Consider the following 25,236-nt stretch of genomic DNA (forward strand, 5'->3'; position numbering starts at 1 on the left):
AGTGGCCTGAAGATTTAGACAATTGTCAATATGAGTCCTGCATTTTTTGATTATACTTGTGCAGGTAGAGACTTGGTCTAGGTTGGCCCATTTGAGGGTAAAGCCGTTCAGTCTGTTTAATGTGAGGTTTTCTTGTTGTAAGAGGTCAGTGTGAACCTTAGTTGGCATTTTGTGATGGTTAGGCTCTAAGTAGATTAGTCTGAGTGGGTGGTGATCACTAAGTGCATTATTATCCACTGCAAAATGCTTTATGTTTGTAGCACTATTAATGGAGATTAGGATGAAATCGATTAATGTCTGGGCGCCTCTTCCATGGAACGTTGGTTTAAATTGAATGGTTGGCGTCATTAGTAGATTTGCAAACCCTATATCTAACTCAGACATGATAGCCTGCATGATGTTTCCTTCCTCTGTATGGGAAAAATGGGTAATAGGGTTGTCTTGTTCATCAGTAATCCCACACGTTGGGGCGTCGCTTTTGCTACAAATGTGAAGATTGAAATCTCCGCCCCAAATTATGGAGTGGGAGACCTTGGCGTGTTTGATTTTTAATTCACTTGTTGCATCACTAATTTCACTTAGAGCTTTGGCAAATTCCAGCAGGGTCATATTGTTGTAGAAATTTATTATGGTATAGATGACATGTTGTGATAACTTTATATCAATAATCTGATAGTTCTGATGGAGTACTATTGGCGTTAAGTCCTGACAAGGCCAAAGATTAGAAATGTATGTGATTAAGCCCCCTTTACTTCTCCCAGAGATTGATTTTGTTGCTTGGGAAAAGTAGGTTCTGAATCCCACCAAATGAATTGGATCGTTCAGCCATGTCTCCTGGAGGCAGACTAAGTCATTTGTGTGAACCAGATCTAAAAAGGTTTTTTCTAGATACTTGGTTGCCAAACCCGCCACATTCCAGAATAGCATTTTCCTCCCATTTTCTGTATTAGATATGGCGGGTTGAGACTGCAGATCAAGTTGTGCTACTTGTAGGATCGAATTTGGATGATCTGTGTTCAAAATTTCCTCGACTACTATGTCCGTGGAGGAGTGAAGCGTGGGCTGCGGTCTAAGGACAGATTTACTTTGATGGAGACGATCGTTGGTCTGATTATTTTCAGTTTGAGTTGTAATTTCTAAGGTAGGATCATCTTTTTTGTATTGTTGCCGGCTGTAAACCTTGTCAGACGACTTACTCTTCGATTTGATTAGTGAGGGGGAGAATTGAAGTCTGAGACTGTGAAAAGAATTTGATGTGACACGGTGTGATAGTGGTCAGTCGACCATGTCCAAACAGCTGTAATAATTGAAGGTTGGGATTCCGGTCCAGGGTTCCCTGTGCTGATGTTGGTACGTCCTTCTTCCGTAGTTGTTCCAACCACCTTGTTCTCTATGGTCATATCCCCATTCTCCCTGCGGCTGGAACCTTTGGTGATTGCCCTGCCCTCTGTCACCATGATTCCAGTTTCTTGGACCTTGGTCGGGTTGGCTCCATGACCAGTTTGATGGCCAACTAGGGTCCTCGTAACGGCTAGTTTGTCGAGGATAGAAGAACGATAAGCGTTTGACATTAATACCATCGTTCTCTTCTGGGCTGTCCCACGAACAGACATAGTCCACTGCTCGTGGATTTTCGAAGTTAACTATTATACAGTCACCGTGAATTGTCTTTGGCTGGTGACCTATCCAAGACACCCTTCTGACTGTGGTGATTCTAGTGATGTTGTTTGGGTGGTTGGGCCTGTTGATGTTTAGCCAGTAGCGTGCTTTGTTTAGTAAGGACCAGGTAGGTTCATCTGTGTCTTTACTTAGTTCTGGGACTCCTGTTAATATAGCAACAAAGGGTGCAGCTTCCGGCGGGAGATTTACTACTTTGGACCATCTTTTATTTGTTCGCTCTGATTTGGTATTTCTTCTCTGCGGTAGATCTTGTCGAGGAGTATTTGATGCAGGTGGAATAGTGAGGGTAGTTGCCTGTGCTATTTTTTCCGAGATCTGATTAGAAGGTGGTTCATTTTGTGAGACTGTAGTCGTTTTTGCCTTTTCCTGATTAGGCTTGGGTTTCGAGGGAACAGTTTGTTTGTTTAATGTTCCTTTGCGTTCGCTTATATTTGTGTTTGTGTTGGTGTTAATTGTGGGTTTAATAGTAGCAGGATTGTTCGCTCCCTGTTTCTGAGTATTGATGACATTCGTTTTGCTAGGATTAATGGTGAGATCTGATAGGGTTAGAGGGTCTTTTTTCTTTGAGTTGGAAGTTGTATTTACTGTGGCTAGCAATATAGCGATTTGCTTTTCTATTATTTCAAGGCTTTTTTGTATGGGATGAAGCTGATGTTTAATTATTCCCGATATTTCTTTCAGTAAGAAAGATTCTGCCTTTAGATTACTTGTGGTTTTTGTTGGATTTTGAGCCGACTTGTCTTGTCGAGATTGTTTTGTATTAGATCTGTTCGGGTAGTCTTCAATTATGAGTGCGTCAGACGTAAAATTGTTAGGGTGATGTATATTGAGAGGATTCTGTAAGTTTAAAACCTTTGAGGATGGTTCAGAGTCAGGGATGATGAGAGTTGTAGTTGATGAACTCGAAGAGCATAATCCGGGTGGGATCTGCGTTTTGGGAATAGCTCCTTCCCTGATGCCTCTGGGGTCAGATTGTATTGGCTCCGTTTGTGTTGAATCAGTTTGTGTTGGTTGTATTATGGCAAAAATATCAGGAGTCTGTTCGAGGTCCTGAGAGGACTGTGAATTGGACAATTGCGAGGCTACTGAGAGGTCAACTGTGTTAGGTAGTGCATGTATTTCAACATTTGTCTCAGAGGTTGACTTATTCTGTAAAGCAGCGTTTGGAGTTTGAGCCTGTGCCAAGACACCCATGGATGAACGTCGTGCTTGATCGAGTTCAAAAGAGACACGACGGTCAATCATTAGCACTGTTTGGTCAATGGTTTCATTTACTTTATGTAGAAACTGTTCAATGGGGCCAACTGTGGTCACCATATTTTTCTTTAAGGTTTTGCTTCTTGAGCCTCTTGTTGACATAGTGTGTCTGTTGGCCAAGTAGAATGGAGTATCAGACTTTCCACTGCGTTATGCTTCGTGAGTTAGTGTTATACACTCAGTAGGAATATTTAGTAATATTACGCAAGTGGTTTACCTTACAGATGTCAGGGGGGTGCGGCCGGTCCGGTCTCCTCCGGTCTGTGACGGGCTAGGACGGGCCCACCCTTGGCCCAGGCTTCGCCCAGCGTCCCGCTCGCGTCCCGCGAGACGGGTTTGATGGTAATTTAAAGCGCCGCCTGGCGCACGGTGACGTCGCTGTACCTTGCAAGGGCTTCTGGTTCTTGCAGTGAAGCCCCTCGCCGGTCTCCTCCTGGCGCCCCCGCTCTTGGTGGTATTACGAGCGTCCGGGCAGCTGGAGACTGGCGGGCAGGTGCAGTCGTTCTGAAGGGTGCAGATAGCGGGATTCCTAGTCACAGAGACAGCGTGACAGCAGCTGGGGGCAGCAAAGCAGTTCCACACTGTAAAGTTAAAATATGTCTTACATATTGAAGAATGAGTGGATGTATAAGTGTCTGGATGAAGGATTTAGTAGCTGCATGGCTGACTGTATGAGAGAATGATTAAATGTGTCTCACTGAGTGCATGGGTTAGTGATTAAAGTGTCTTAATTTGGCAATCATTATTTATGTTCTTCTGTAAACTGCTGCATGTTTAAATCAGTAGCTATATCAGTAACTATATGGGTTATTGAATGGTTGCCCAAGTATTTGTATGGGAGACTGAGTATGTGTGTGGGTGGCTGGGAGGTGTATAACTCTGTGCATAGATGTGTGAGCAGTTGATTCCTTAGGTGTATGGGTTCAAAAGTGCATGTAGAAACAGCTGTATGGACAGTTGACTGTGTGCATGAGTGTATTGGTGAGTGAATGGATATCTCAGTTCTACATGTCAAAGTAAGTACATATGTAAAACACACTCCATGTGAGAGTTGACATATATAAATAACTGAACATAAGAGCCAGTGAATGTGAGAGTGGCTGTATGAATCATTGTGAACTTGTATCAAGGATTGTATAAGAGAGTAAATATGTGTTAGTATATGTTTGAATAAGTAAGGTGTGTATAACTGTATAGTTGAGGAAATGGAGGTGTGATTGATTCTTTGCATGACTGACTAGGTGTGTGAGTAACTCCATGGATGTGTGACAGTCTGTGAGTGCCTGTTTACACTGAGTGTATCTAAGGTTATATTAGAGTCTGAAGATGTATTATCACATAAATGATATCATCAGTGATGTAATCAGTAATGTCAAATGAGATGTCAGTGATGTCATCAGTGATGTCATTTGAGATGTCATCAGTGATGTCATTTGAGATGTCATCAGTGATGTCATCAGTGATGTCACTGACCATGTCATGAATGATGTAATATGTGACATCATTAGCAGTGGATTGCGGGTCCGCGATATATAGTTAGTGCAACTAACTATATATGGAATTTCAATGGTTTTGTGCAAATAAAATAAGGTTTTTTAAATGCTAATCCCTAACTATATATGGTCTATTACCTATGGTTTTTTCAGTGAATATATATATATATATATATATATATATATATATATATATATATATATATATATATATATATATATATATATATATATATATATATATATATATATATATATATATATATATATATATATACACACACACTTTTTGAAGTTCTCCAGGATCTCCACACGTGGGCAGGACTATTCAGTGCTTATGACTTTGATGAAGATTCTTCTGGAAGAGAACTAGAGTTACAGGTGAGAAAGGTTTCCTTACCTCGCACTGGATGGATTGGGCAGCTCTTTCGCCGCAAAATTGGATGAATGGCGTGTGTAGGAGAGTAGGGTCTGCTTCCTATGGTTACCCCCACTTTTTGCTGTGATTCTCTAGTTTTTCGACTTTAGTCTGGATGTGGCCCTGCTAATCAGGACCACATTCTAGCTGTTCTCTCTCTAAAATTGATACCATGTACTTTAGGTACATTTCAGATTGGTTACTGGGTCACCCTTGTGAGCCCCTGTATAGTGTACCATAGGTACCCAGGGCATCGGTGCACCCTAGGCCTACCAGGGGCTGCAGCATGTATTGTGCCACCCCTGGTTTGCCTTCCAAACTGACACCACAGGTCTGTTCACACAGCCTGGGTAAGGTGGTGTAATCACCCCTTACTTAGATATAGTATATCTATATCTACCTTATATATAGCCACTCCTATGGCAGGCCTTACAAATCCTGGATTCATCAAGAAGGGACAAGGGGAACCCATTAAATCGCTCGGGACCATGGGTATCAAGTATTTATCAAAACAACAAGTGGTCCTGAGCATTCAAGAATGTAGAAAACAGGGGGGAGGAGCCAAGATGGCGACCGGAGCGGACCTGTAGGCTCCCGGCTCCGCCAGTCCGTTTCTGCCGTGCCTACATCCTGCTCATAATCCTGACGAATTCGACGGCAGCGTGTGTGGGAGACGACGCTGATCACGACGGCGGTCTCCCGAGCCCCGGACCTGCCCGGCAGCCGGAGAAATCTGCCTCCTTACTCCCGGCCCTGGACCTCGCTTCAGTGGGCTCCTCCTTCCGTGCCTCCTGACCCTGATGCCGGCCGGAGTGCTCCGCTGGCGCATACGGTAGTGTGACCGGCGCTGGCCCAGCGAGGTGCGACTTGAGCCTAGTCACCAGGGATGATGCGACGCGGGCGGAGAGGGGACAGTGTTCACGGAGCTGCGGACCTCCACTATAGCGGAGCCTTTGTTTGAGGCGCCTGGTACGAGGACGGGACGGACATCTTGAATTGCACTTTGTTTGCGGACCCCATGCCTCGCTGCCCGAGACTGCCAAATGGAGTGTAACTGACCTGCATTGCTTTGGGGCACGGAGCGTCCTCCTCGGTCAGTGGAAACGAGGGGGTGCGCTGGCGCTATCCTGCAACTGGTGCCCGGGGTGGACCCTGATCGAGTTGGCTGGGTGTGCCGCCATGTTTTGTGGGGACCTAAGCCCTTCCACGCCGGAGTCCAGCGCCGCCCTGGCTGTAGGAGCACCCGTGACTCTGGAGATCCCCCGGGGGCACAAGACCAGAGGTCTACAGCCTGTGATTTCTCTCGGCGCAGTTCTCTCAGCCCTGCATGACCTCCGCTTAGAAGTGCGACATTGCAACCGGGAACTGGGCGACAAGCTGGACCGAATGTCATCAACGTTGGGCTGGGGCACCGATGGCCCTGAACTGCGCGGCGACCGCTTGCCATTGCCTGCAACGAGTGAGGCGCCGATGATCTCTCCGGTAAGCTGCACATCTGAGCTCCCTGACTATCTTGCGGACGCCCAGGATTACCAGCCTGACGGCCACCCTCGGAATACTTTGTTTCTCCTCCAGGAGAGGTGCGCAACATTGTGGCCAGACTCTCTACTGTGGATGCCCCGAGACCTGTTTGCATCGTCCTGGCTGCCTTTTCTTCCTGCGCGGCGCTTTTTGCCTATCCTGATTAAAATGCTGTGTACGCCTGGTGTGCTTAAGGAACATTCTGCCTCAATTGACGGACTTCCTGCTGACTCATCGTGGCCATTTTGTGCCTCCGCTTTGTTGTCCTCTGCCCTCTCGCCATTTTGCTGTTTTGTTTTGTGGTGGGCGGGCTTCTCTTAGGCAGCGCGACTGTGGGACTATCCGCGTTCAGGACAGGGCTAGGTTGCTTTTCCTGATATTGGCTGCTGGGCGGGGGGGTCGGGATTTGGGACTGTATTTTGTGTCCAGTCTGCGTGTTCGATGTTGAATAAGGCTTCGCTCCTACATTGCTTTAATTTTTGCCGTTTATTCTGACTTTGGGGGGGCGAATGTCGTACGACTGGCGGGGACCGGGTTGCCTGAAATTGAACCTCCTCCCTCCCTTCTTTCTTGCCTTTGAGAGTTGAAGATTAGGGTGTCCTTCTCTCCCTCTCTATACCATAGGGTACGTTTTGTCTCCTTTGTTCTTTTTCTCTTTTTCTTTCTTTCTCTTCCTTATTCTCGCTATATTTCGGGTTTATTGGGCGACAGACACACTGCTGGGGGGGGGGCAGGCCGTAGCCTCCGCATGCGTGTAGGGTGGGGGGTTAGTAGTTAGAACTTAGTCATTATTTCTATGGTGCCTTCTTTTTTCTCCTATTTTTTGGTTTCCCTTTTGGTCTGGGTCCATGTCTAGTTTTACTAGGGGTTAGGGGGCGGCAGGGTTCGGGTGGCGCACGTGAGGGGTCTTTTATTTGACTCTGTGGATGGTTGCCTTCCTGCCCGGGGGGAACTCACTGGTTGGCGGTCCTATCCTGTACGTGTGTTTGAAACTATGGTTCTGCTCCTCCCGCATGGATCCTTTCTTTCTTATTCTCAAAAGACTTGGTGCAGTACGACATGTCACAATGCTTGCCTAAAAAAACCTTAAAATTAACCTTCATTGATCCTGAGACATGGTGTTATGAAGTATACAGTGTAATTGAATGCTCGCCTGCAAGTGATTAATGCTGTGTCGCCGTAACGCTGCATTGGTGCTTAACTGTGTTCGTGGCCGGCCGATAGGTTGTAGGCCCGTATTTGTTTTGCTTTGCAGCACAATAAAGGTTTTCAAAAATTAAAAAAAAAAAAAAAGAATGTAGAAAACAATTTTTTGATTGAAAAACCTCCTATACCAGTGCAATCAGCCCGTAACCTGGGCTTCATATTTGATAACACCTTGTCCGGGAAAACCCAGGTCAATAAAGTAGCGGCGGCTTGTTTCAATAAATTGCGTATGATCAGGAAGATCTTTCCCTATCTCCCCCAGTCTTCCCGTAAAACAGTGGTCCAGGCACTTATCACTGCACACCTTGATTATGCCAACAGCCTCTAAGTCAAGTCAAGTCAAGTCAGATAATTTATATAGCGCACTACATACCCAGAGGGTCTCAAGGCGCTTAGGGGGGAGAGGAGGATTACTTGTCAAATATCCACGTTTTAAGTTGCTTTCTAAATGCTAGGTGGTTCTGGGTAAGGCGAAGGTAAGCGGGGAGTGAGTTCCATGTTTTAGCAGCCAGGTATGAAAAGGATCTGCCTCCCATGGTGGTCTTGTTGATGCGGGGTACAGTGGCGAGGGCTTGGCTGGAAGAACGTAGTTGGCGGGAGGGGGTGTAGAAGGACAGTCGTGAGTTGAGGCATTCTGGTCCGATGTCGTAGAGTGATTTGTGTGCGTGGGTTAGCAGTCGGAAAGTGATCCTCTTATTGACGGGTAGCCAGTGGAGGTCTTTCAGGTGGCCAGAGATGTGTTCGTTACGCGGGATGTCTAATATGATCCTGGCTGAGGCGTTTTGGATTCGTTGGAGTTTCTTCTGGAGTTTGGCGGTAGTACCTGCGTAGAGGGTGTTACCGTAGTCCAGTCGGCTCGTGACCAGAGCATGGGTGACTGTTTTTCTGGTTTCGGTGGGGATCCAGCGAAATGTTTTTTTGAGCATGCGAAGAATGTTGAAGCAGGATGAGGATACGGCGTTGACTTGTTTGTTCATTGAGAGTGAAGAATCCAGGATAACGCCTAGGTTCCGTGCGTGGTTTGTCGGGATGGGTGCTTTTCCAAGGGCTTCCAGGCCACCAAGAGTCGTCCCATGCAGATGGGGATGTGCCTAAGATGAGGACTTCTGTTTTATCGGAGTTCAGTTTCAGACGGCTTTGTTTCATCCATTCGGCAACTTCTTTCATTCCTTCGTGTAGGTTGGTTTTGGCGGTGCTGGGGTCATTGGTGAGAGAAAGGATCAGTTGAGTGTCATCCGCGTAGGAGATGATGTTGAGGTTGTGTTGGCGAGCGATGGCCGCAAGGGGGCTCATGTATACGTTGAAGAGGGTGGGACTGAGTGAGGATCCTTGTGGTACGCCACAGATGACTTCAGTGGCCTCGGACTTGAATGGTGGAAGGCGGACTCTCTGGGTTCTTCCGGTGAGGAACGAGGTGATCCATTCAAGTGGATCACCTCTATGCCGGTGCCCCCCAATATCTCATTGATCGACTTCAAAATATACAAAACGCGGCAGCAAGGCTCATTGGCAACATCCCCCCCCGCAACTCGGTCAGAGCATACCGAGAGGAGCTTCATTGGCTTCCCATAGCCCGTCGCATTGACTTCAAGGTTTTGATCCTTGCCTTTAGGGCAATTAATGGCACTGGCCCCGGCTACCTGAGCAAAAGGCTTAAGATAGCCTCTTCAGTAAGGCACTTGAGATCCAATAGTCTACGCCTGCTGATCGTCCCTCGATTCAGACTCACGCGCACTGGTGGCAGAACTTTTACCGTTACGGCCGCCAAGCTTTGGAATAGCCTACCTTTGGATCTCAGGTTCTCCGAATCCGAACAAGTCTTCCGTCGCAAACTGGAAACATGGCTGTTTTCTAAGCACTAGCCAGCAAATCTTTTGCAGACCTGCTCTTGTGACAGATAGTCATGAACTAGGCAACCCCCTCTGTGATAAACAAGTAGTCTTAGCGCCGGGACACCCCCGCTGGAGGTAGCCGTGCGCTCTATAAGCTTCTTAAATAAATAAATAAATGTATATAGATCACAATGGAATTCTATATAGTTTCAGAATTCCTTGACCAGCCGGTCAAGGAATGTTTATTAGTTTGATAGGTTTATAATCTCAAAATACATCATATAACCCAAAACATAAGGGTTACATTAGGGCACAGTCCTGTGCCATACAAGAAGGGGAGAAGTGAGAAAGTGAAGGTAAGTGAAGAAAATTATCAGTCAAACAGAGTGAGCTTGCAGGTCACTGATACTAGTTTACATTGACCGTGTATCCTGGAGTTATTCATACAAACAATAGTATCAAGGAGTTACATGTATGAATTACTCTACGGTCGACGTTTCGATCCCAAGCTCAGTTACAACGGGATCATCATCAGGACAAGAGAATAGTTTTGCCTGAACAAAGTTAATTACAACACCTGTTTTTGAGGAAAAGCAAGAGGGAGGAAAACAGAGATATATATACAGTCATTATTTGTATAGTCAGCGCTCACATTGTAACTACAGTATTCACATTCGGAATCGCAGTGTTAGGTGTTGCCATGAGGCGTGAGTGTTCCGTGCACGGCCTCTCATACTCATGCAATCTTTTAGTAAATTCCTTATTTTGTGAAAAGCTACATATAATTATGTGGAATGGTGGTGGTGAGTTCTCAAAGGGCTGGGGCAAGTGAGAGTGGTTTAGGAACTATAGGTCAGCCGTGAGCTTGGTGAGGCTTGTGGTGGTGAGACAAGTATGGTATTTGTGGGGACATATTAAGGCCAATGCTGTCCTGTCGGGGTACGTAGCGCTTGTTAGTGGAGAGGACCTACCGAGTTGGTGAGTTGAAGTAGGGTTATCTTCAATTGGGATGGTCCGTTTTGTGTCACCAACGCAAGTCGTTCTGTTGGGCAATGAGAGGTATTAAAAGCCATCCTTTCCAAAGGGGGAAAAAATTAAAAAGCGGGATTTGACCTATTTACCTTCATAGAGGCCTTCTTAGAGAGGCCGCTATTTGCTTTTAAGAAAAGCAAAAATCTAAGAGACCATCTAGTTAGAGCAGCATTACCAGCTCCTACCCCATTTACCACAATTGAAACCTACCTCCTATCCTGGGGCACGTTAAGTGTGGCTGTTGCACAATGTGTGAATCCACTATTGAGGCCGGGAATTTTAGCCATAATAATGTGACATTGACAATGAAAAGCTTCACCAATTGCAATAGCCATAATGTCATTTATACCATCCTGTGTCCTTGTCCGAAAATGTACATTGGCCAAACCACCCAGAAAATAAAGACTCGCATCGGCCAGCACAGAAGCCGGATACGTTGTGGAACTCCAAACGCACCCCTCGTGGAACATTATGCAGAACTGAAACACACTGCGGATGATATCAAGTGGACGGTGTTAAAAACAGTGAAACTTCCACAAAGAGGGGGCAACCTGGCCCAACTACTCAACCGAGAGGAACTCAAGACAATTATTCAATTTGATACTATCCACACAGGGCTCAACAGAAGTATATGGTTTGTGAGGCCCCTAGGGAATTGTATTTTGTGCAACTTATAGTATGCTAATTGAGTATCTTGTGATGTACTTTGGCCTCTGATCTCTTAAAGAGTGCAGAAGGGTTGTGTTACAAATACATACATATATATTTGATATATACCTTGTGTGGTGTCCTTTCATTTGGTACTCAAGGGATTATAATTGGTAAAACAGCTGGCTTCACATGCTCTCTGAAGTTTTAGCCTATGACTGCTGGTCCATGCTACCACTAGGATAGCTTGTCTATAAGGTTGACTTTGCAACCACCATCAATAAGGGTCAATTAGACTGGTGCAAGGTGCCCACTAGAATAGTGGACATCATATGCCAGGCTAACTTCTCACAGAGTGGACCAATGTGCTGCTGCTGAAAAGCATTTTTACAAATCACATGGCTGTGTGAAAAGAACACATAAGATATGGGATGCATGGTTCAACCACTGTCACAAGGTGTAACTGCCTGTTTGAATGGTTTGCATAAACATGATTTTATTCTGGTCTGCTTAGCACAATAGCACAAAGGGGGCGTAGTACACTGGCCACTGTTTTGCTGTTTGTTAATATCATGAAACAAGTAAAAGGATTTATCAAAAATGAATATGGAGTCTGGTGTTTATAGCCAGAGTAGGGAAGTCAAAGGGACATGTTTGTAGGCCTTGTGTATGGACGCAGAGTTGATGGGTGACCAGCTGGTGACCGACCGTCTTCTTACTTTACAGGAGAAAGAGAAGAAGTACATGCTGCCCCTGGACAACCTGAAGCTGAGGGACATCGAGAAGAGCTTCATGTCCAGCAAGCACATCTTCGCTCTCTTCAACACTGAGCAACGGTTTGTCTCCACACTTGCATCTCGCACCTTGTTACACGCAGCAAACACTCTGCCGTCTCCTCCCTATTAGTGTCCCCCAGACTGGTCACCTTCACCTGATCTTATGAAGTTGAGAACTGCCTCTTGGTCAGTCTCAGCAGGTCTAGCACCACCATCTGACTAGTCTCATAATGCTATACACCTCATCCTAGTCACGCAACAGGTCCAGCACCACCATCTGACTAGTCTCATAATGCTATACACCTCAACCTAGTCAATCAATCAATCAATCAAAACATTTGTATAGCGCGCTACTCGCCCTGAAGGGTCTCAATGCGCTGGGGGAGAGGGGTCCGTTACTGCTCGAAAAGCCAGGTCTTGAGTTGCTTTCTGAAGGAGAGGTGGTCCTGGGTTAGTCGAAGGTATATGGGGAGGGAGTTCCATGTCTTGGCTGCCAGGTAGGAGAAGGATCTTCCTCCTGCGGTGGCTCTGCGGATGCGTGGAACGGTGGCGAGGGTGAGGCTGGTCGACCGTAGCTGGCGGGTGGGCGTGTAGAACGTCAGGCGGTTGTTGAGGTACTTGGGGCCCAAGCCGTGGAGAGCCTTGTGCGCGTGGGTGAGGAGTCTGAACGTGATCCTCTTGCTGACCGGGAGCCAGTGCAGGTCTCTCAGGTGGCCGGAGATGTGGCTGTGTCGGGGATGTCCAGGACTAGTCGTGCGGAGGCGTTCTGGATGTGTTGGAGTCTTTTCTGAAGTTTGGCTGTGGTTCCGGCCTAGAGGGTGTTTCCGTTGTCCAGTCGGCTGGTGACGAGAGCCTGGGTGACCGTCTTCCTGGTTTCGGTGGGGATCCATCGGAAGATCTTTCGGAGCATGCGTATGGTATTGAAGCACGATGATGAGACGGCGTTGACTTGTCTGGTCATTGAGAGGGAGGAGTCCAGGATGAAGCCCAGGCTACGTGCGTGGTCCGTTTGCTTGGGAGTGGTGCCCAGGGTGGGGGGCCACCAGGAGTTGTCCCAGGCGGAGGGCGATGATCCCAGGATGAGGACTAACATCTTGTTTGAGTTCAGTTTCAGGCGGCTGTTCTTCATCCACTCGGCAACGTCTTTCATCCCTTCGTGTAGGCTAGTTCTGGCGGTGGCTGGGTCGTTGGTGAGGGAGAGGATCAGCTGGGTGTCGTCGGCGTAGGAGATGATGTTGAGGTTGTGTTGGCGTGCAATGGCTGCGAGGGGGCTCATGTAGACATTAAAGAGGGTGGGGCTGAGTGATGATCCCTGTGGTACGCCGCAGATGACTTCGGTGGCCTCGGATCTGAAATGGGGGGAGGCGGACTCTCTGGGTTCTTCCGGCGAGGAACGAGATGATCCACTCCAGTGCCTTCTCTTAGATTCCGGTGTTGATGAGGCGCTGCACTAGGGTGCGGTGGCAGACAGTGTCGAATGCTGCGGAGAGGTCCAGGAGGATGAGGGCCACTGTTTCCCCGTTGTCGAGCAGGGATCTGATTTCGTCAGTGGCTGCGATGAGGGCGGTCTCGGTGCTGTGGTTGGCTCGGAAGCCGGACTGCGAGTGGTCGAGGGATCCGTTTGTCTCGAGGAAGGCAGCAAGCTGTCTGTTGACGGTCTTCTCGATGACTTTGGCAGAAAAAGGGAGGAGCGAGATGGGGCGGAAGTTCTTGAGGTCGGAGAGGTCCGCTGTTGGTTTCTTCAGGAGGGCTCTGATCTCGGCGTGCTTCCAGCTTTCCGAGAAGGTGGCGGTGTTGAAGGAGGCATTGATGATGTCCCGGAGTTGGGGGGGGGGATGATGGAGTCAGCCTTGTTGAAGACGTGATGGGGGCAGGGGTCGATTGGGGAACCGGAGTGGATGGTGTTCATCGTGCTGGTGGTGTCTTCGGTGCTGACCGGGGTCCAGGCGCAGATGGTGGAGGTGGGGGGCGTTGGTTCGGTGGTTGGGTGCGAGGTTGGTGCGCCGAAGCTGTTGTGTATTTCGGCGATCTTGCGGTGGAAGAACGAGGCGAGTGAGTCGCAGAGGTCTTGCGAGGGAGTGATATCGTTGTTTCCGGCGCTTGGGTTGGAGAGCTCTTTGACGATGCTGAAGAGTTCTTTGCTGTTGTGGGCGTTGTTGTACAGTCGTTCTTTGAATGCTGTCTTCTTGGTGATGCGGTTCAGCTGGTGGTGTTTGCGGGTGGCGTGCTTGAGGGCAGTCATGTTGTCTGTGGTCTGGTCGTTGCGCCAGGCTTTCTCGAGGGTGCTGCAGTTCTTCTTGGAGTTCTTAAGTTCGTCGGTGACCCAGGAGGCTTTCTTGCTGCCGTGTCTTCTGGGAGGGGTCTTCAGTGGTGCGAGGTCGTCTTCGCAGTTGGTGATCCACTGTGTGAGGTTGCTGGCTGCTTCGTTGGGGTCCGTTGTGCTGGCGGGAGGGTTCTGGCTGAGGGAGGTGGTGAGCTGGTCGGCGGTGATCCTGTTCCAGTTCCTGCGAGGGACCTGTTGCGGGTGGTGGTGGGTTGTGGCTCTTCTGAAGCTGAAGTCGATGCAGCTGTGGTCAGTCCAATGTAGTTCGGTGGAGTGGCTGAAGGAGATGTACTTGCTGGAGGAGAAGACTGGGTCAAGCGTGTGGCCGGCATAGTGGGTTCACCAGTTGCTTGAGACCGAGGTTGGCGAGGTTGTCCAGCAGGGTGGTGGTGTTGCTGACCTTGTTGTTCTCCAGGTGGAAGTTGAGGTCTCCTAGGAGGATGTAGTCAGCGGAGGGGAGGGCGTGCGGGCTGATGAAGTCTGTGATGTCTTTGCTGAATTGTGTGCGTGGTCCCGGAGGTCTGTAGATGAGGGTTCCTCTGAGTTTGGTCTTGGGGTCGGTGTGTGTCTGGAAGTGGAGGTGTTCGGCGGCGGTGAAGGTGTCGTCGGAGCTGGTCGTGATGCGGATGGTGTTCTTGTGTATGTTCTTGTGTATGATGGCGATGCCTCCTCCAGTCTGGTTGACGCGGCCCCTCCGGCTGATCTTGTATCCGTCCGGGAAGGCGATGGCGATGTCGGGCGCTGAGGAGGCGTTTATCCAGGAAGGCGACGTCTGGTGATGTTGTGTCGAGCAGGTTCCAGAGTTCGACGGCGTGTCTGTGAACGGAGCGGGTGTTGAGCAGGATGCACTTGAGGTGGTTGCTGCTGGTGCTCGGCTTGGCGGGTGCGGTGCAGGTCCGGAGGCAGGTGAATTTGCAGGCTTGGCAGGTGAAGGGTCTGTGGGTGCGTTTCGGGGTGGCTTGGTAGCAGGCGGGGGTTCGGCCGGCGTTGAGTGCGTTGAGGGTGGCGGCGTCGTAGGTCTGTCGTGTGGTCTGGCGACGGCGGGGGCCAGGGGTCCTGGCGCTGGGCGCGGTCTAGGCGCGGACGGGCGCAGAGGGGCTTGCCTTTGGCGCGCCCACTGCTCGTGACCACTGCGCACACGCGTGGACTCAGCTATATATGGTGCGGTGGGAGGGAGGAACAGCTGGGAGGCGGGAGCGGGGATCGGGGTACAGAGGAAGAAGGGGGCGGGGCAGCAGGGGAGCAGCGGCAGGGAGCGGGGAGGGGGTACTGGCGGGAAAGCGGTCACGAGAGGGCAAGGAGCAAAGAGCACATAACAGGGGCCCAAGGAAGCGAAAAACGGCACAACAATCACAGGGAACAACAAATTAACCAAGAACACAGATTAGGGCACAGGACAGAGAAAGACAAACCTATGCCACAGGGGCAGCGGCGATCGAGCAAGGCAGGCAGGGAGACCGGACGCAATCAGGGGGAGCCGCGCGGCGGGTGGAGCGACCTTCACAGACCAGGGTCAGGTCAGGTCACCTCACAAGGTCCAACGCCACCATCTGACTAGTCTCATAATGCTATACACCTCATCCTATCATCCTAGTCAGTCTTACCAGGTCCAGCTCCACCATCTGACTAGTCTCATAATGCTATACACTTCATCCTAGTCAAATCTCACCGGGTCCAGCGCCACCATCTGACTAGTCTCATAACGTTATACACCTCAACCTAGTCAGTCTCACCAGGTCCAGCGCCACCATCTGACTAGTCTCATAATGCTATACACCTCAACCTAGTCAGTCTCACCAGGTCCAGCGCCACCATCTGACTAGTCTCATATTGCTATACACCTCAACCTAGTCAGTCTCACCAGGTCCAGCGCCAACATCTGACTAGTATCATAATGCTATACAACTCAACCTAGTCACGCACCAGGTCCAGCACCACCATCTGACTAGTCACATAATGCTATAGACCTAATCTAGTCATTCTTAACAGGTTTAGCGCCACCATCTGACTAGACTCATAATGCTATACACCTCAACCTAGTCATTCTTAACAGGTTTAGCGCCACCACCTGGTTAGTCTCATAATGCTATACACCTCAACCTAGTCTGTCTCACCAGGTCCAGCACCACAATCTGACTAGTCTCATAATACTATACTCCTCAACCTAGTTGGTCTTAACAGGTTTAGTGCCACCACCTAGTCAGTCTAACCAGATCTTTCACCGTACAGCATTGGTCTGTCTTTTAGTGGCACAGGTCAGTCCGCACTCTGGGGTGGTTTGTGGTGAATTTTCTGTGTTTTACTCTCAACAGGTGCAGTGCTTGTGCTGCCGGCTTCTTTGTGCCAGGTTCCCCAACTTCAAATCATGAATTTCGTACTGTTTTTGCAGGAATGTCTACAAAGATTACCGGCAGCTGGAGCTGGCCTGTGAGACCCAAGAGGAGGTGGACAGCTGGAAGGCTTCTTTTCTGCGTGCAGGAGTCTACCCTGAGCGGGTTGAGGTATTTTTTATTTAGTCAAATTTTTCTCTGTTTTTTTGACCCAGGTCAAACTATTATTGTAGTCTTTTACAAAAACATTCCAGCTCAGATGCAGAAGAAGAAATGAAAGAATAAACACAGCGAGAGAAAAGCATAGGTTTGTGGTGTCTGGGAGGGGTATGGTGGTACAGACAGTTCTGTGCTGCGAGGATACCATAATAAGAGCAGATTTTCAGTTTGTAGTAGGCGGGCTTGAAGGTGACGTTGGGATGGCCGGATGTAAGTGGCCATGCCTGTATTTGGATAGCATGGCTGGTGCGTAATTATGGACTGGGATCTTATGCCTATATAAGGGCAATGCGAACTGTGCCTATATAAGGACTTGTATCAGGAAAGCACATGTACGGACACCTAAAGCGGAATACCTACTCCATTTACAAATGAAATATTGTACTAAATTCTAAACATTATATGCTAAACATTAAACTGAGTATCACATGTTGCAAAAAACATTTATGAAAGCATACTAATGAAGTTTAAAAAACTTTTGCTAAACATGTAATGGAAAGTACTGTACAATTTAAAGCAGTTTTTCATTCTGAGCATATATCTGAAATAAATGCAATATGAATGAATAGAAATATATACATATGACGAAATGGCTGACAATTATTAAAAAACCAAAGCCATTTCATACCATGATACTAAATGAAATAGTTGTAAATAAGGTGAGAATGTGTCCCTGGAAGTATTCAAAGAAGTCCATTCTATATGAATACTTCTACTGTAAGCAGATTGAATTGCCATGGTTTATCAAATTTAGAAAAAAGAGTACATTTTAGGAAAAGTTCCAAGTTTTGTTCTGTTTTGAAAATATGGAGGCCAAATTCATAGCTTCCCTGGTACACTGTGAGCCGAATCAGTCAGTGTATGGGTCTGGTGAAAACATGAAATTGTCTACTACTGTAGACAAAAGATCATCTACTGATGTCGGTGACAGTTGGAATACCTCGTTTAGAAGGTTAACTGCACAGAGATGTGAAGCATCGCCTTCAGCATGGGATGCTGCAGCAATGTTCGCGTCCGTTGTTACCTGTGTGCCTGTAGACCCATCTCATGCAGCAGCAGGAAGCGTCTGTGAGATCTCAACGAATGCCGTCATCAGGATTGGTAGCCTCTGGGGACAACACAGAGCATGGGCCGTTATTGGGTCCAGCAGAGTATCGATATCCATTTGCATGACTGATGGGCGTGTTAGACAGATGTCTAGCATGCATTCCTCACCGCAAAGCAGGCAACGTAGAACAGGTAAGGTGCAATCTTGCCAGATTGGTCTCAATGACAGAAACCATGTTGCATTAAGTTCCCGTAGACGAGGTATGCCCAAAAGTTGCACTAGGCGCTCACTGCACTTCCGTTCCAGGAGAGCTTTCTCCAAGTTGCTGAGAGTGACGCAGGTGAATAGGCTTGCCATGGCACAGTAGTAGTAATAAAAATAGGATTCCTGCAACAAGTGCTAGAAGTAAGGGTAGGCCACCGAATGCACAAAGTTTGAAATGATTCCGAGGACTGCCTGAAAAGATGTTAACAGTCCTGAACATATGCTCTTAAATACATGTACAATTCTGCTTGTATCAGACATGTTTAAGATACGTTCCATCATTTCTACGAAATGTATAGGGCAGTTTGTACTTATTAAAGCCTATATATCAGCCGAATTCCTTGCAATTTGTAAATCATAAGTTTCTTTGGCCGTGGTCAAAGGCACGGTTTGTCTTAAAGTATCAAAACTTATAAAAGAAACATTCAATGAAGGCTTAGAGGCGACACCCTGACTGTGTCTATTTGGGGGAACAATACTTGCATACAGCAAGTAATCCTGGAGCTAATGTTTCCAGATATGGGATTCCTGGCAGCATGCCACAGCAACTTTGATCATTCAACATGAGGTAACTCCAATTCGAAAGATGGCCAAACAGATTAATCACAGCAACTGGTGTACCCCGCAGGTGGTAGGACAAGTTTGCCACAGAACTGTTAAAAGCCCTGTGTAAAGAAATGTCCCCGACATATGAGTGAATCGCTCAGTGCATTTTCACAGTGTGTGCCGCTTTGAAACACTTCACGACCCCAACTCCAACATCTGTAATCGTAAGGTAAATCCCAGGATGTCTAAATGTATTCTTTACCCAACCTTTCATATTTGCCTGCTTGCATTTGTTTGAGGCAATACTGAAAATGAAAAGTAGTTACAGTCAGAGTTATTTTGCCATGGATAAGCCATTCTGTAGCTGGTTGTTCTGCTACCGTAAATGGTAATTTTTCCAGTTTTTCAATGCCCAGCACTGTATACTTTGCTCCCCTTTGTGCCAGTTCGATCTGTTTATCCGTGAGATTGTATTCTGTAAACAGAGACGATGTGTTGATGAAACGCCAAGGCACATAGCTTGCACACAATGATTGCATCGTCCAGCCTAATAACATAATAGAACGTAACTGAGATTGGCCTTGTTGTAACATGACTAAATCTTGTTCCAGTATGTCAATAGCAAAGGATACAATGTTGCCCAGTGAATCTATTCTGGATGACAAAGTTGTTAAACCATTGTCGACCACAGTGAGAGATTTCTTTTAGTTAATACGATTAAGTTCACATATTCTTTCTGTGGCCTCTGCCTGTGAAACCTTCCATACTTTATTATAAGCAGCATAGATGTCGGCATATATGAAACGTTTTTGATGCGGTTTTCTTGGTACTAGCAAGAAATCCCTACGGTCTGCGCCTTCTTTAAGAAAAGATGAGTGTTGTTTCACATCTTCGAGTGTAGATTTTTGTAAGCAGTCGAGGCACAATTTTCCTACACTGTATGTTGTTACTACTCCTGGACGCTGTCGTGGAACATAACGTGGGTCTGGCCTATTAATAGTAAAGCCCTGTATTCTATTCAGGAATCTTTCTTGACAGATGTTTGTGTGAGCAACCATTTTTCCCAATCAGGATCTGATTTGTTCTTTTGTAGTATTGTGTCTACTGTGACCGCTCCCTGTGTAGTGCTATTACTTGCAGGTGTTGGTACAGAAGGTGTGTATTTTCACAAACAGTGGTCCTTAAACAACAAAAAGAATATTACACCAATGAATATAGACTAAATAGAGCAATATTTTTATGAAATGTCCAGCCGGACAGTTTAATATCTTGATAAAAGTAATCACAAAGGAATAAGACAGAGTGTGATGGAAGTGGGACATCAGCCGGTGTCCGACTAACACACTGAAGGGACATACACAGGGGGAAAAAATGATAATAGGCAAAATTGGGTCATCTAAATATCATAAATCATAAATAGACAATCCACATTATACACATATGCATGAACATTTTATCTCAACTATGCATTTAGTGCATTCAAGTCGACGACGTTTCGAACCATGGATAATATTGGTTCATCCTCAGGACAGAAAATGATTGCCTAAAGAAATAACAATTTTCGTTGAACCCACTGTATGTGGGTCAATATGCCATAAAATAACAAGGGAGTAAGTAGGGAAATGGAAAAGGAAAAGGAAGACATAAAAAAGATAAAACATGTCAGTTATTCAAACCCTTATCACAGCTAAACATGCTATGCATGACTCAAACCATGCCAGGGTGTCGACGGCGGCGGAGTGTGGTGCATGCTGAATAATTGCAGTGAGCATAGAGTTGTACGAGCGAGGTGAGTACATTCGGGGTAGCAAAACATCAAGAGTGTAGCTCAGACTGGTGGTAATAAAAGGTGAAGCGTGTCGCTATAGTGAGAGGGGTATCCGAAGTGGTCTGCATCTCACAGGTCAAGCAAACAGTCATGTGCTACGAAGGAGTGCAGGGGTGAGGGACTTTGAGGATATGTTCTCAAAGGACGGTAGCACGGGGGCTTACCAGTGGGGTGAGGCTGAATTGAGTTCAGCGCAGTAAACAGGATTAAGCAATGTTCTGGGGGAGGAGGAAATAAACAATTATAAAAGGGTCAAATTGGTCTCAGGCAGGCTACCACCATTGCGGGAAAAACTTACCGCGAGGTGGAGCCAAGGTGAAATAACGAAAAGGTCTGTGAGAAAAGGGGAGAGGGTGAGCTAGGGCAACGATCACCTGTTAGACAATGAAAGAACTGGTGCTCTGTTTAATGAGCTTAACAATGGGAACGGTGCCCTTGTCCAACGATCTGTAGGGAGAAAAAAGGGGAGAATGCAAAAATAATGAGGGCGGGTACCGGAAGAAGGAGTCAGGAGCTTCGGGCATGACGTGCATCTGCAGGCACTTACCGGGTGGTAGAATAGTGCAGGTCCACAATGGGGGTCCTTGCTTAGCGTGAGGAGTCTTCAAGAATTGTGGTCGGCAGAGTGTGACCACAAAGAGGAAAACGTTTCTGGTCACGTGAACGCGAATAGCCAATGGGAACGCGGCAAAAAGTGTCGGCCATTTTAGGTTGGGTGCGTGATGTGCTAGATTGGACACAAACGAAAGATACATCGAATGCCTCCGGCGGCCCTCTTGAGTGTACTGGAGGTAAGGGGTCCGTAATATTAAATGAGGCATGCACCGGGGAGAGCTTGAAAGAGAGAAATGAAATTCAAAGTACCGCAGAGCACAATCACACAGTGACATATTTAGAATAAGTAAGACAATGTTAAAGCAAGGTCCTACTGAAGTAGTGTGGCTCACTGGTTAGAGGCGGCAGACCCGAGAGCAGAGGACGGCTCGGGACCAGGGTTCGATTCCCGGCGCGGCAGGTTTCTGGACCAGGGTCAGCGGACTCGATAATTCTCTCGCCTCGGTGCCCACTCTGATCAGCGATCACACTCTGCAACTCTGGGCATTAGCTTGCCTCATCTTCACTAACGGCCCCACCAGACCGCCGGGGATGCCTGGTCTCACCCTGGAGATACCCATTAAGGCACCATCTCTCAGGGAAGCCTGGAAGGGTTTCGCAGCGGTCGAAGCGCCTTGGGACCCTACGGGTAAGTAGTGCGCTATATAAATGCCAATACATTTACATTTACTGAAGTGACAATTGTGGTTAAGGGAAAACATTATAGAGTGAACCAATTAAAGTGACACTTGTGGTGAAGAGATGGGTTAGAGTGAGCCAGTCAGAGTCTGCGTTGTTATGCACAAGTCAGAAGGTATCCAGTTACAACAAAGGTCATATAAGAGTTCCATTAGCCCGTACAGCGCTGAGGTCTAGATCCAGGCGATCCAGCCCTACAAGCGGATTAGATCTTTGTGCAGGTTCTAGGTATCAGTTCCGTTAAACAAGGTAGTGCTGGGGTCTAGATCAGGGAGGTCCAGTCCTCCGTGCGGTTCAAACCAGTGTGCAGGCTCTGGGTCTTGAGTATCCAGCGTAGTTCCCCCTTGTTCAAGAGCTGCTGTATATTTCCGCCGCGGCTAGGGAGTTTGATCACAGAAATGATAGTCCACTTAAAGTCTATTTCAGTGTGTGACAGTTCTGTGAAGTGATGCACAAGCGGAGCATTGGGAGTCCTGCAGCGTATTCTGCTCCTGTGTTGGCACATTCTTGTGCGTGCTTTCTGGGTTGTCTGCCCTATATAAATCATAGAAAATGGACAAACAATAGCAGAGATGGCATTAGTACTATTACAGTTAGAAAATTCTCTGCGGGCATACTTGATATCATTGTGCATAAATTCCTTGCCTTCTATAGTGGTGTCACACATGGAGCAGTTGCCGCATTTCACATGCCCAGTGAGTCTAGGAAGACCCCAGAGCATGTCAATTGTATCCATACTGTCAGGGGCACGTAATGCTGCGCGTACCAAATGGTCTCTCAAATTCTTAGATTTCTTGAAAGCAAACAACGGTTTGTCTATTTGGAGTTGGCCTGCATTTAACACTGGCCAATGTTTTTTAATGCTCTTGGTGAGTGAATTAGATGCTGGCGAAAAAGTGGTAACACAGACCAGCTGGTTCTGTGCTTTTTTAGGTTTGGGTTCTAGCAGCACTTCCCTGGGGCAAAACCACGCTCTTTTAAGTGAGGTTCGTATGAGTCTGCGTGGATAACCTCTGGCGCTAAGTTTGGCGCTAAGTGATTCTGCTTCCTTGAAATAATCATCTTTAAGGTAGCAATTTCTTCTCAACCTTAGAAATTGTGAGTAAGGGAGGGAGTCACGGAGCGCTCTAGGATGGTGTGATCATCTCTTTGATCTTGGCTAATATAAGGCAAGACGTTTGTTGCACAGTGTCATTCAAAACATTATTTGCTTTGGGATGATACAGGCTCTAAACAAAGCTTCTATCCCCTGTACTTCCCATTCTTTTGAACCCTAGACCGATTTTGTGTTGATTGTCTTTCCAAAAGTCAAACCGTTGTCTAGACAGTTGGGCAATAAAGGCTGCAGAATAAATCTGTTTTGTATTAGTTATCATATTTTCCTGTATTATTTTTTTTACATTCTTATAGTAAATGTTTTCTGGATCAGATGTATTGTACCCTGAAAAATATGGAAACTTATTTTCAAACGTTTTTGAACTACCCTTTGGTGGTGTAGGACAATGTTCCCATTGGTTAAACATAAACACATTTCTAGGTGTTGCAGATTTATGCAAGAAATGATGACCATAGAGGTTATAAAAATAAAGTTGTTCGTAGTCTGATGAACCCTCTAAAGTTTTAATTGCTGGAGAACGCAACAGACATTTCTAGATCAGACATCATGTTATTAACAGTCTCAATGTCCCAATCATCAGAATAGGTACCGGAGGTAATAAAGTCACTTAATGAAATTTTAAATAAATGTGGAATCTTCAAAAGTTCCGATGGGCTGAATATATCTTAATGGTTTTGTCCCAAACTATACCATCTTGTATAGGAACGGCTGTGATGTTCACTGCTGACAAGTCTCTTGCTTCACGATGGGATGATTTGTGTGGTTTTAAAAGTAAGTTCACATTTTTACTTTCAGTGTCCAAACGCTAAAGCTGGCCAAAGCAGAATGAAAAATATTCCAGAACTAACCCATAGTTCAATCCATGGTGAAACCAGATAAGTTTTTTTCAGAAAATGAAAAATTCTTGTACTTGTTTTTTGAAAGTTTTTTGGGCTGGCGTTGTTTCAGGCTCACTTGGATTCTCAGAAAACGTATCAAAGTTAATGAAATAGCCTGAAGCAGTTCTGTCAATTGTTGGTATTGCATCAGGATTCGTCAAAATCGCTGAAACCAGTTGATCACGCGTTACAGGTGTGTCCGGACGAACTGTTACTTGAGTTTCAAGAGGGATGCGTTCCATAGCATTGTTGCTTAGTCCTTCATTTCTTACTTCTGAATTCTCGATGGTGATGAGTCTTTCAGTCTGAACCTCTTGGATAGTAGCGAGAGGAGTGCGTCTGCTACTAGGTCAGAGTCCACGAGGCCTTCTATTTAGTATCGGCCACATAGTGTGGTTTGATGAGGTCGAATGACACAATTCTTTTCTCCTTTTTTCCAGCAAGGGGCGACAGAACTTCTGTAAAAAGGTCCAAATTTCATTCTTGTCTGCAATTTTCTCTCTGACTAGATCCCCAACTTTTGGGATCCAGACAGGCCTTGCTGGGACTGCCAATTTTTCCCCAGTGGTGGTTGGCTTCAGGAGCACGTTGCTTTGTTTCGATATTAGTTCATTTAGAACCTGTAAAACAGCCAAGCAATCTTTGATATCAAAGGGTTTATTTTCTACCACTGTGCCTTTACATTCAAGATCAGGAACCCACATTTTTGTCCCAAATAGGACCTCATATGGAGTGACCCCCCCCCACCTCCTAGAGAACTTCTTGGCAAATTATTTAATGAGCGTTGGACCCCATAAAGATGTTTGACCCACCCATAACCCGAGCCTAATACTCTAGCTGTTATAGACTGCTTTATGTCTCTTGTTTTCCGTTCCACAACTGAATTTCCCTCAGGATGAAAACAGAGAGGAGTACCGCAATGCTACGCCCAAACTGGCCATTGCTTCTTTGTAAGCCCGAGAGCTAAACGCAGGGCCCTGGTCAGAATGTAGTGTACCAATTGCGTATGTGCCGATAAAGACTTACAAATCTTTTATAACAGTTCGAGCGTCAGCCGAGCGCAGAGGCCACATCCATAGGAACCTTGATCACAAATTCACTGCGACGATTATATATTTATAGTTCCCATCCCTTCGCAAGGGACCTCCGTGATCCAGGTAAACACAAGCTAATGGTTTGTCTGAAATTAATAGGGGTGTCTGCGCAGGAAGTTTCACTGTGGAGAGTTTCATCTGTTGGCATATTTCACATTCCAAAACAAAGTTTTTAGTATGTTTCCTAATGCCAGGCCACCAATAACTTTGTTTTAGTAAAGATACTGTTGCAGAAACACTTGCATGGTCATAGGCTAAACATTAGGATCAGTCCTAGTCTAAGTTCCTTGGTTGGAATTACCCTGTCCCCTACTCCAGGGATTCGAGCAAAAGGAACGTTGTTCGCATCAATTACATAAGAGTACTTGAGTGGAAATTTTTTCGGTAACGCTGCACCACTGCCTTTGCTGGAAGCATTGACAGCCAACAATGT

At 46.7% G+C, this 25,236-nt stretch overlaps 1 protein-coding gene across 12 annotated transcripts in view; it reads left to right on the forward strand.

The window, feature by feature from the left end:
- Positions 1-25,236, forward strand: part of DNM1 (dynamin 1) — a 730,607-nt gene that overhangs the window by 571,702 nt on the left and 133,669 nt on the right. For all 12 annotated transcript variants that reach the window (XM_086924906.1, XM_086924901.1, XM_086924903.1 and 9 more), the window contains 2 exons: positions 11,814-11,923; positions 16,576-16,687. In XM_086924906.1, the coding sequence (XP_086781032.1) occupies positions 11,814-11,923; positions 16,576-16,687 (222 nt within the window). The remainder of the gene's footprint in view (positions 1-11,813; positions 11,924-16,575; positions 16,688-25,236) is intronic.

The sequence above is a fragment of the Lissotriton vulgaris genome, chromosome 5 (assembly GCF_964263255.1).
Source record: "Lissotriton vulgaris chromosome 5, aLisVul1.2, whole genome shotgun sequence".
In the NCBI taxonomy this organism is placed as follows: Eukaryota; Metazoa; Chordata; class Amphibia; order Caudata; family Salamandridae; genus Lissotriton; species Lissotriton vulgaris.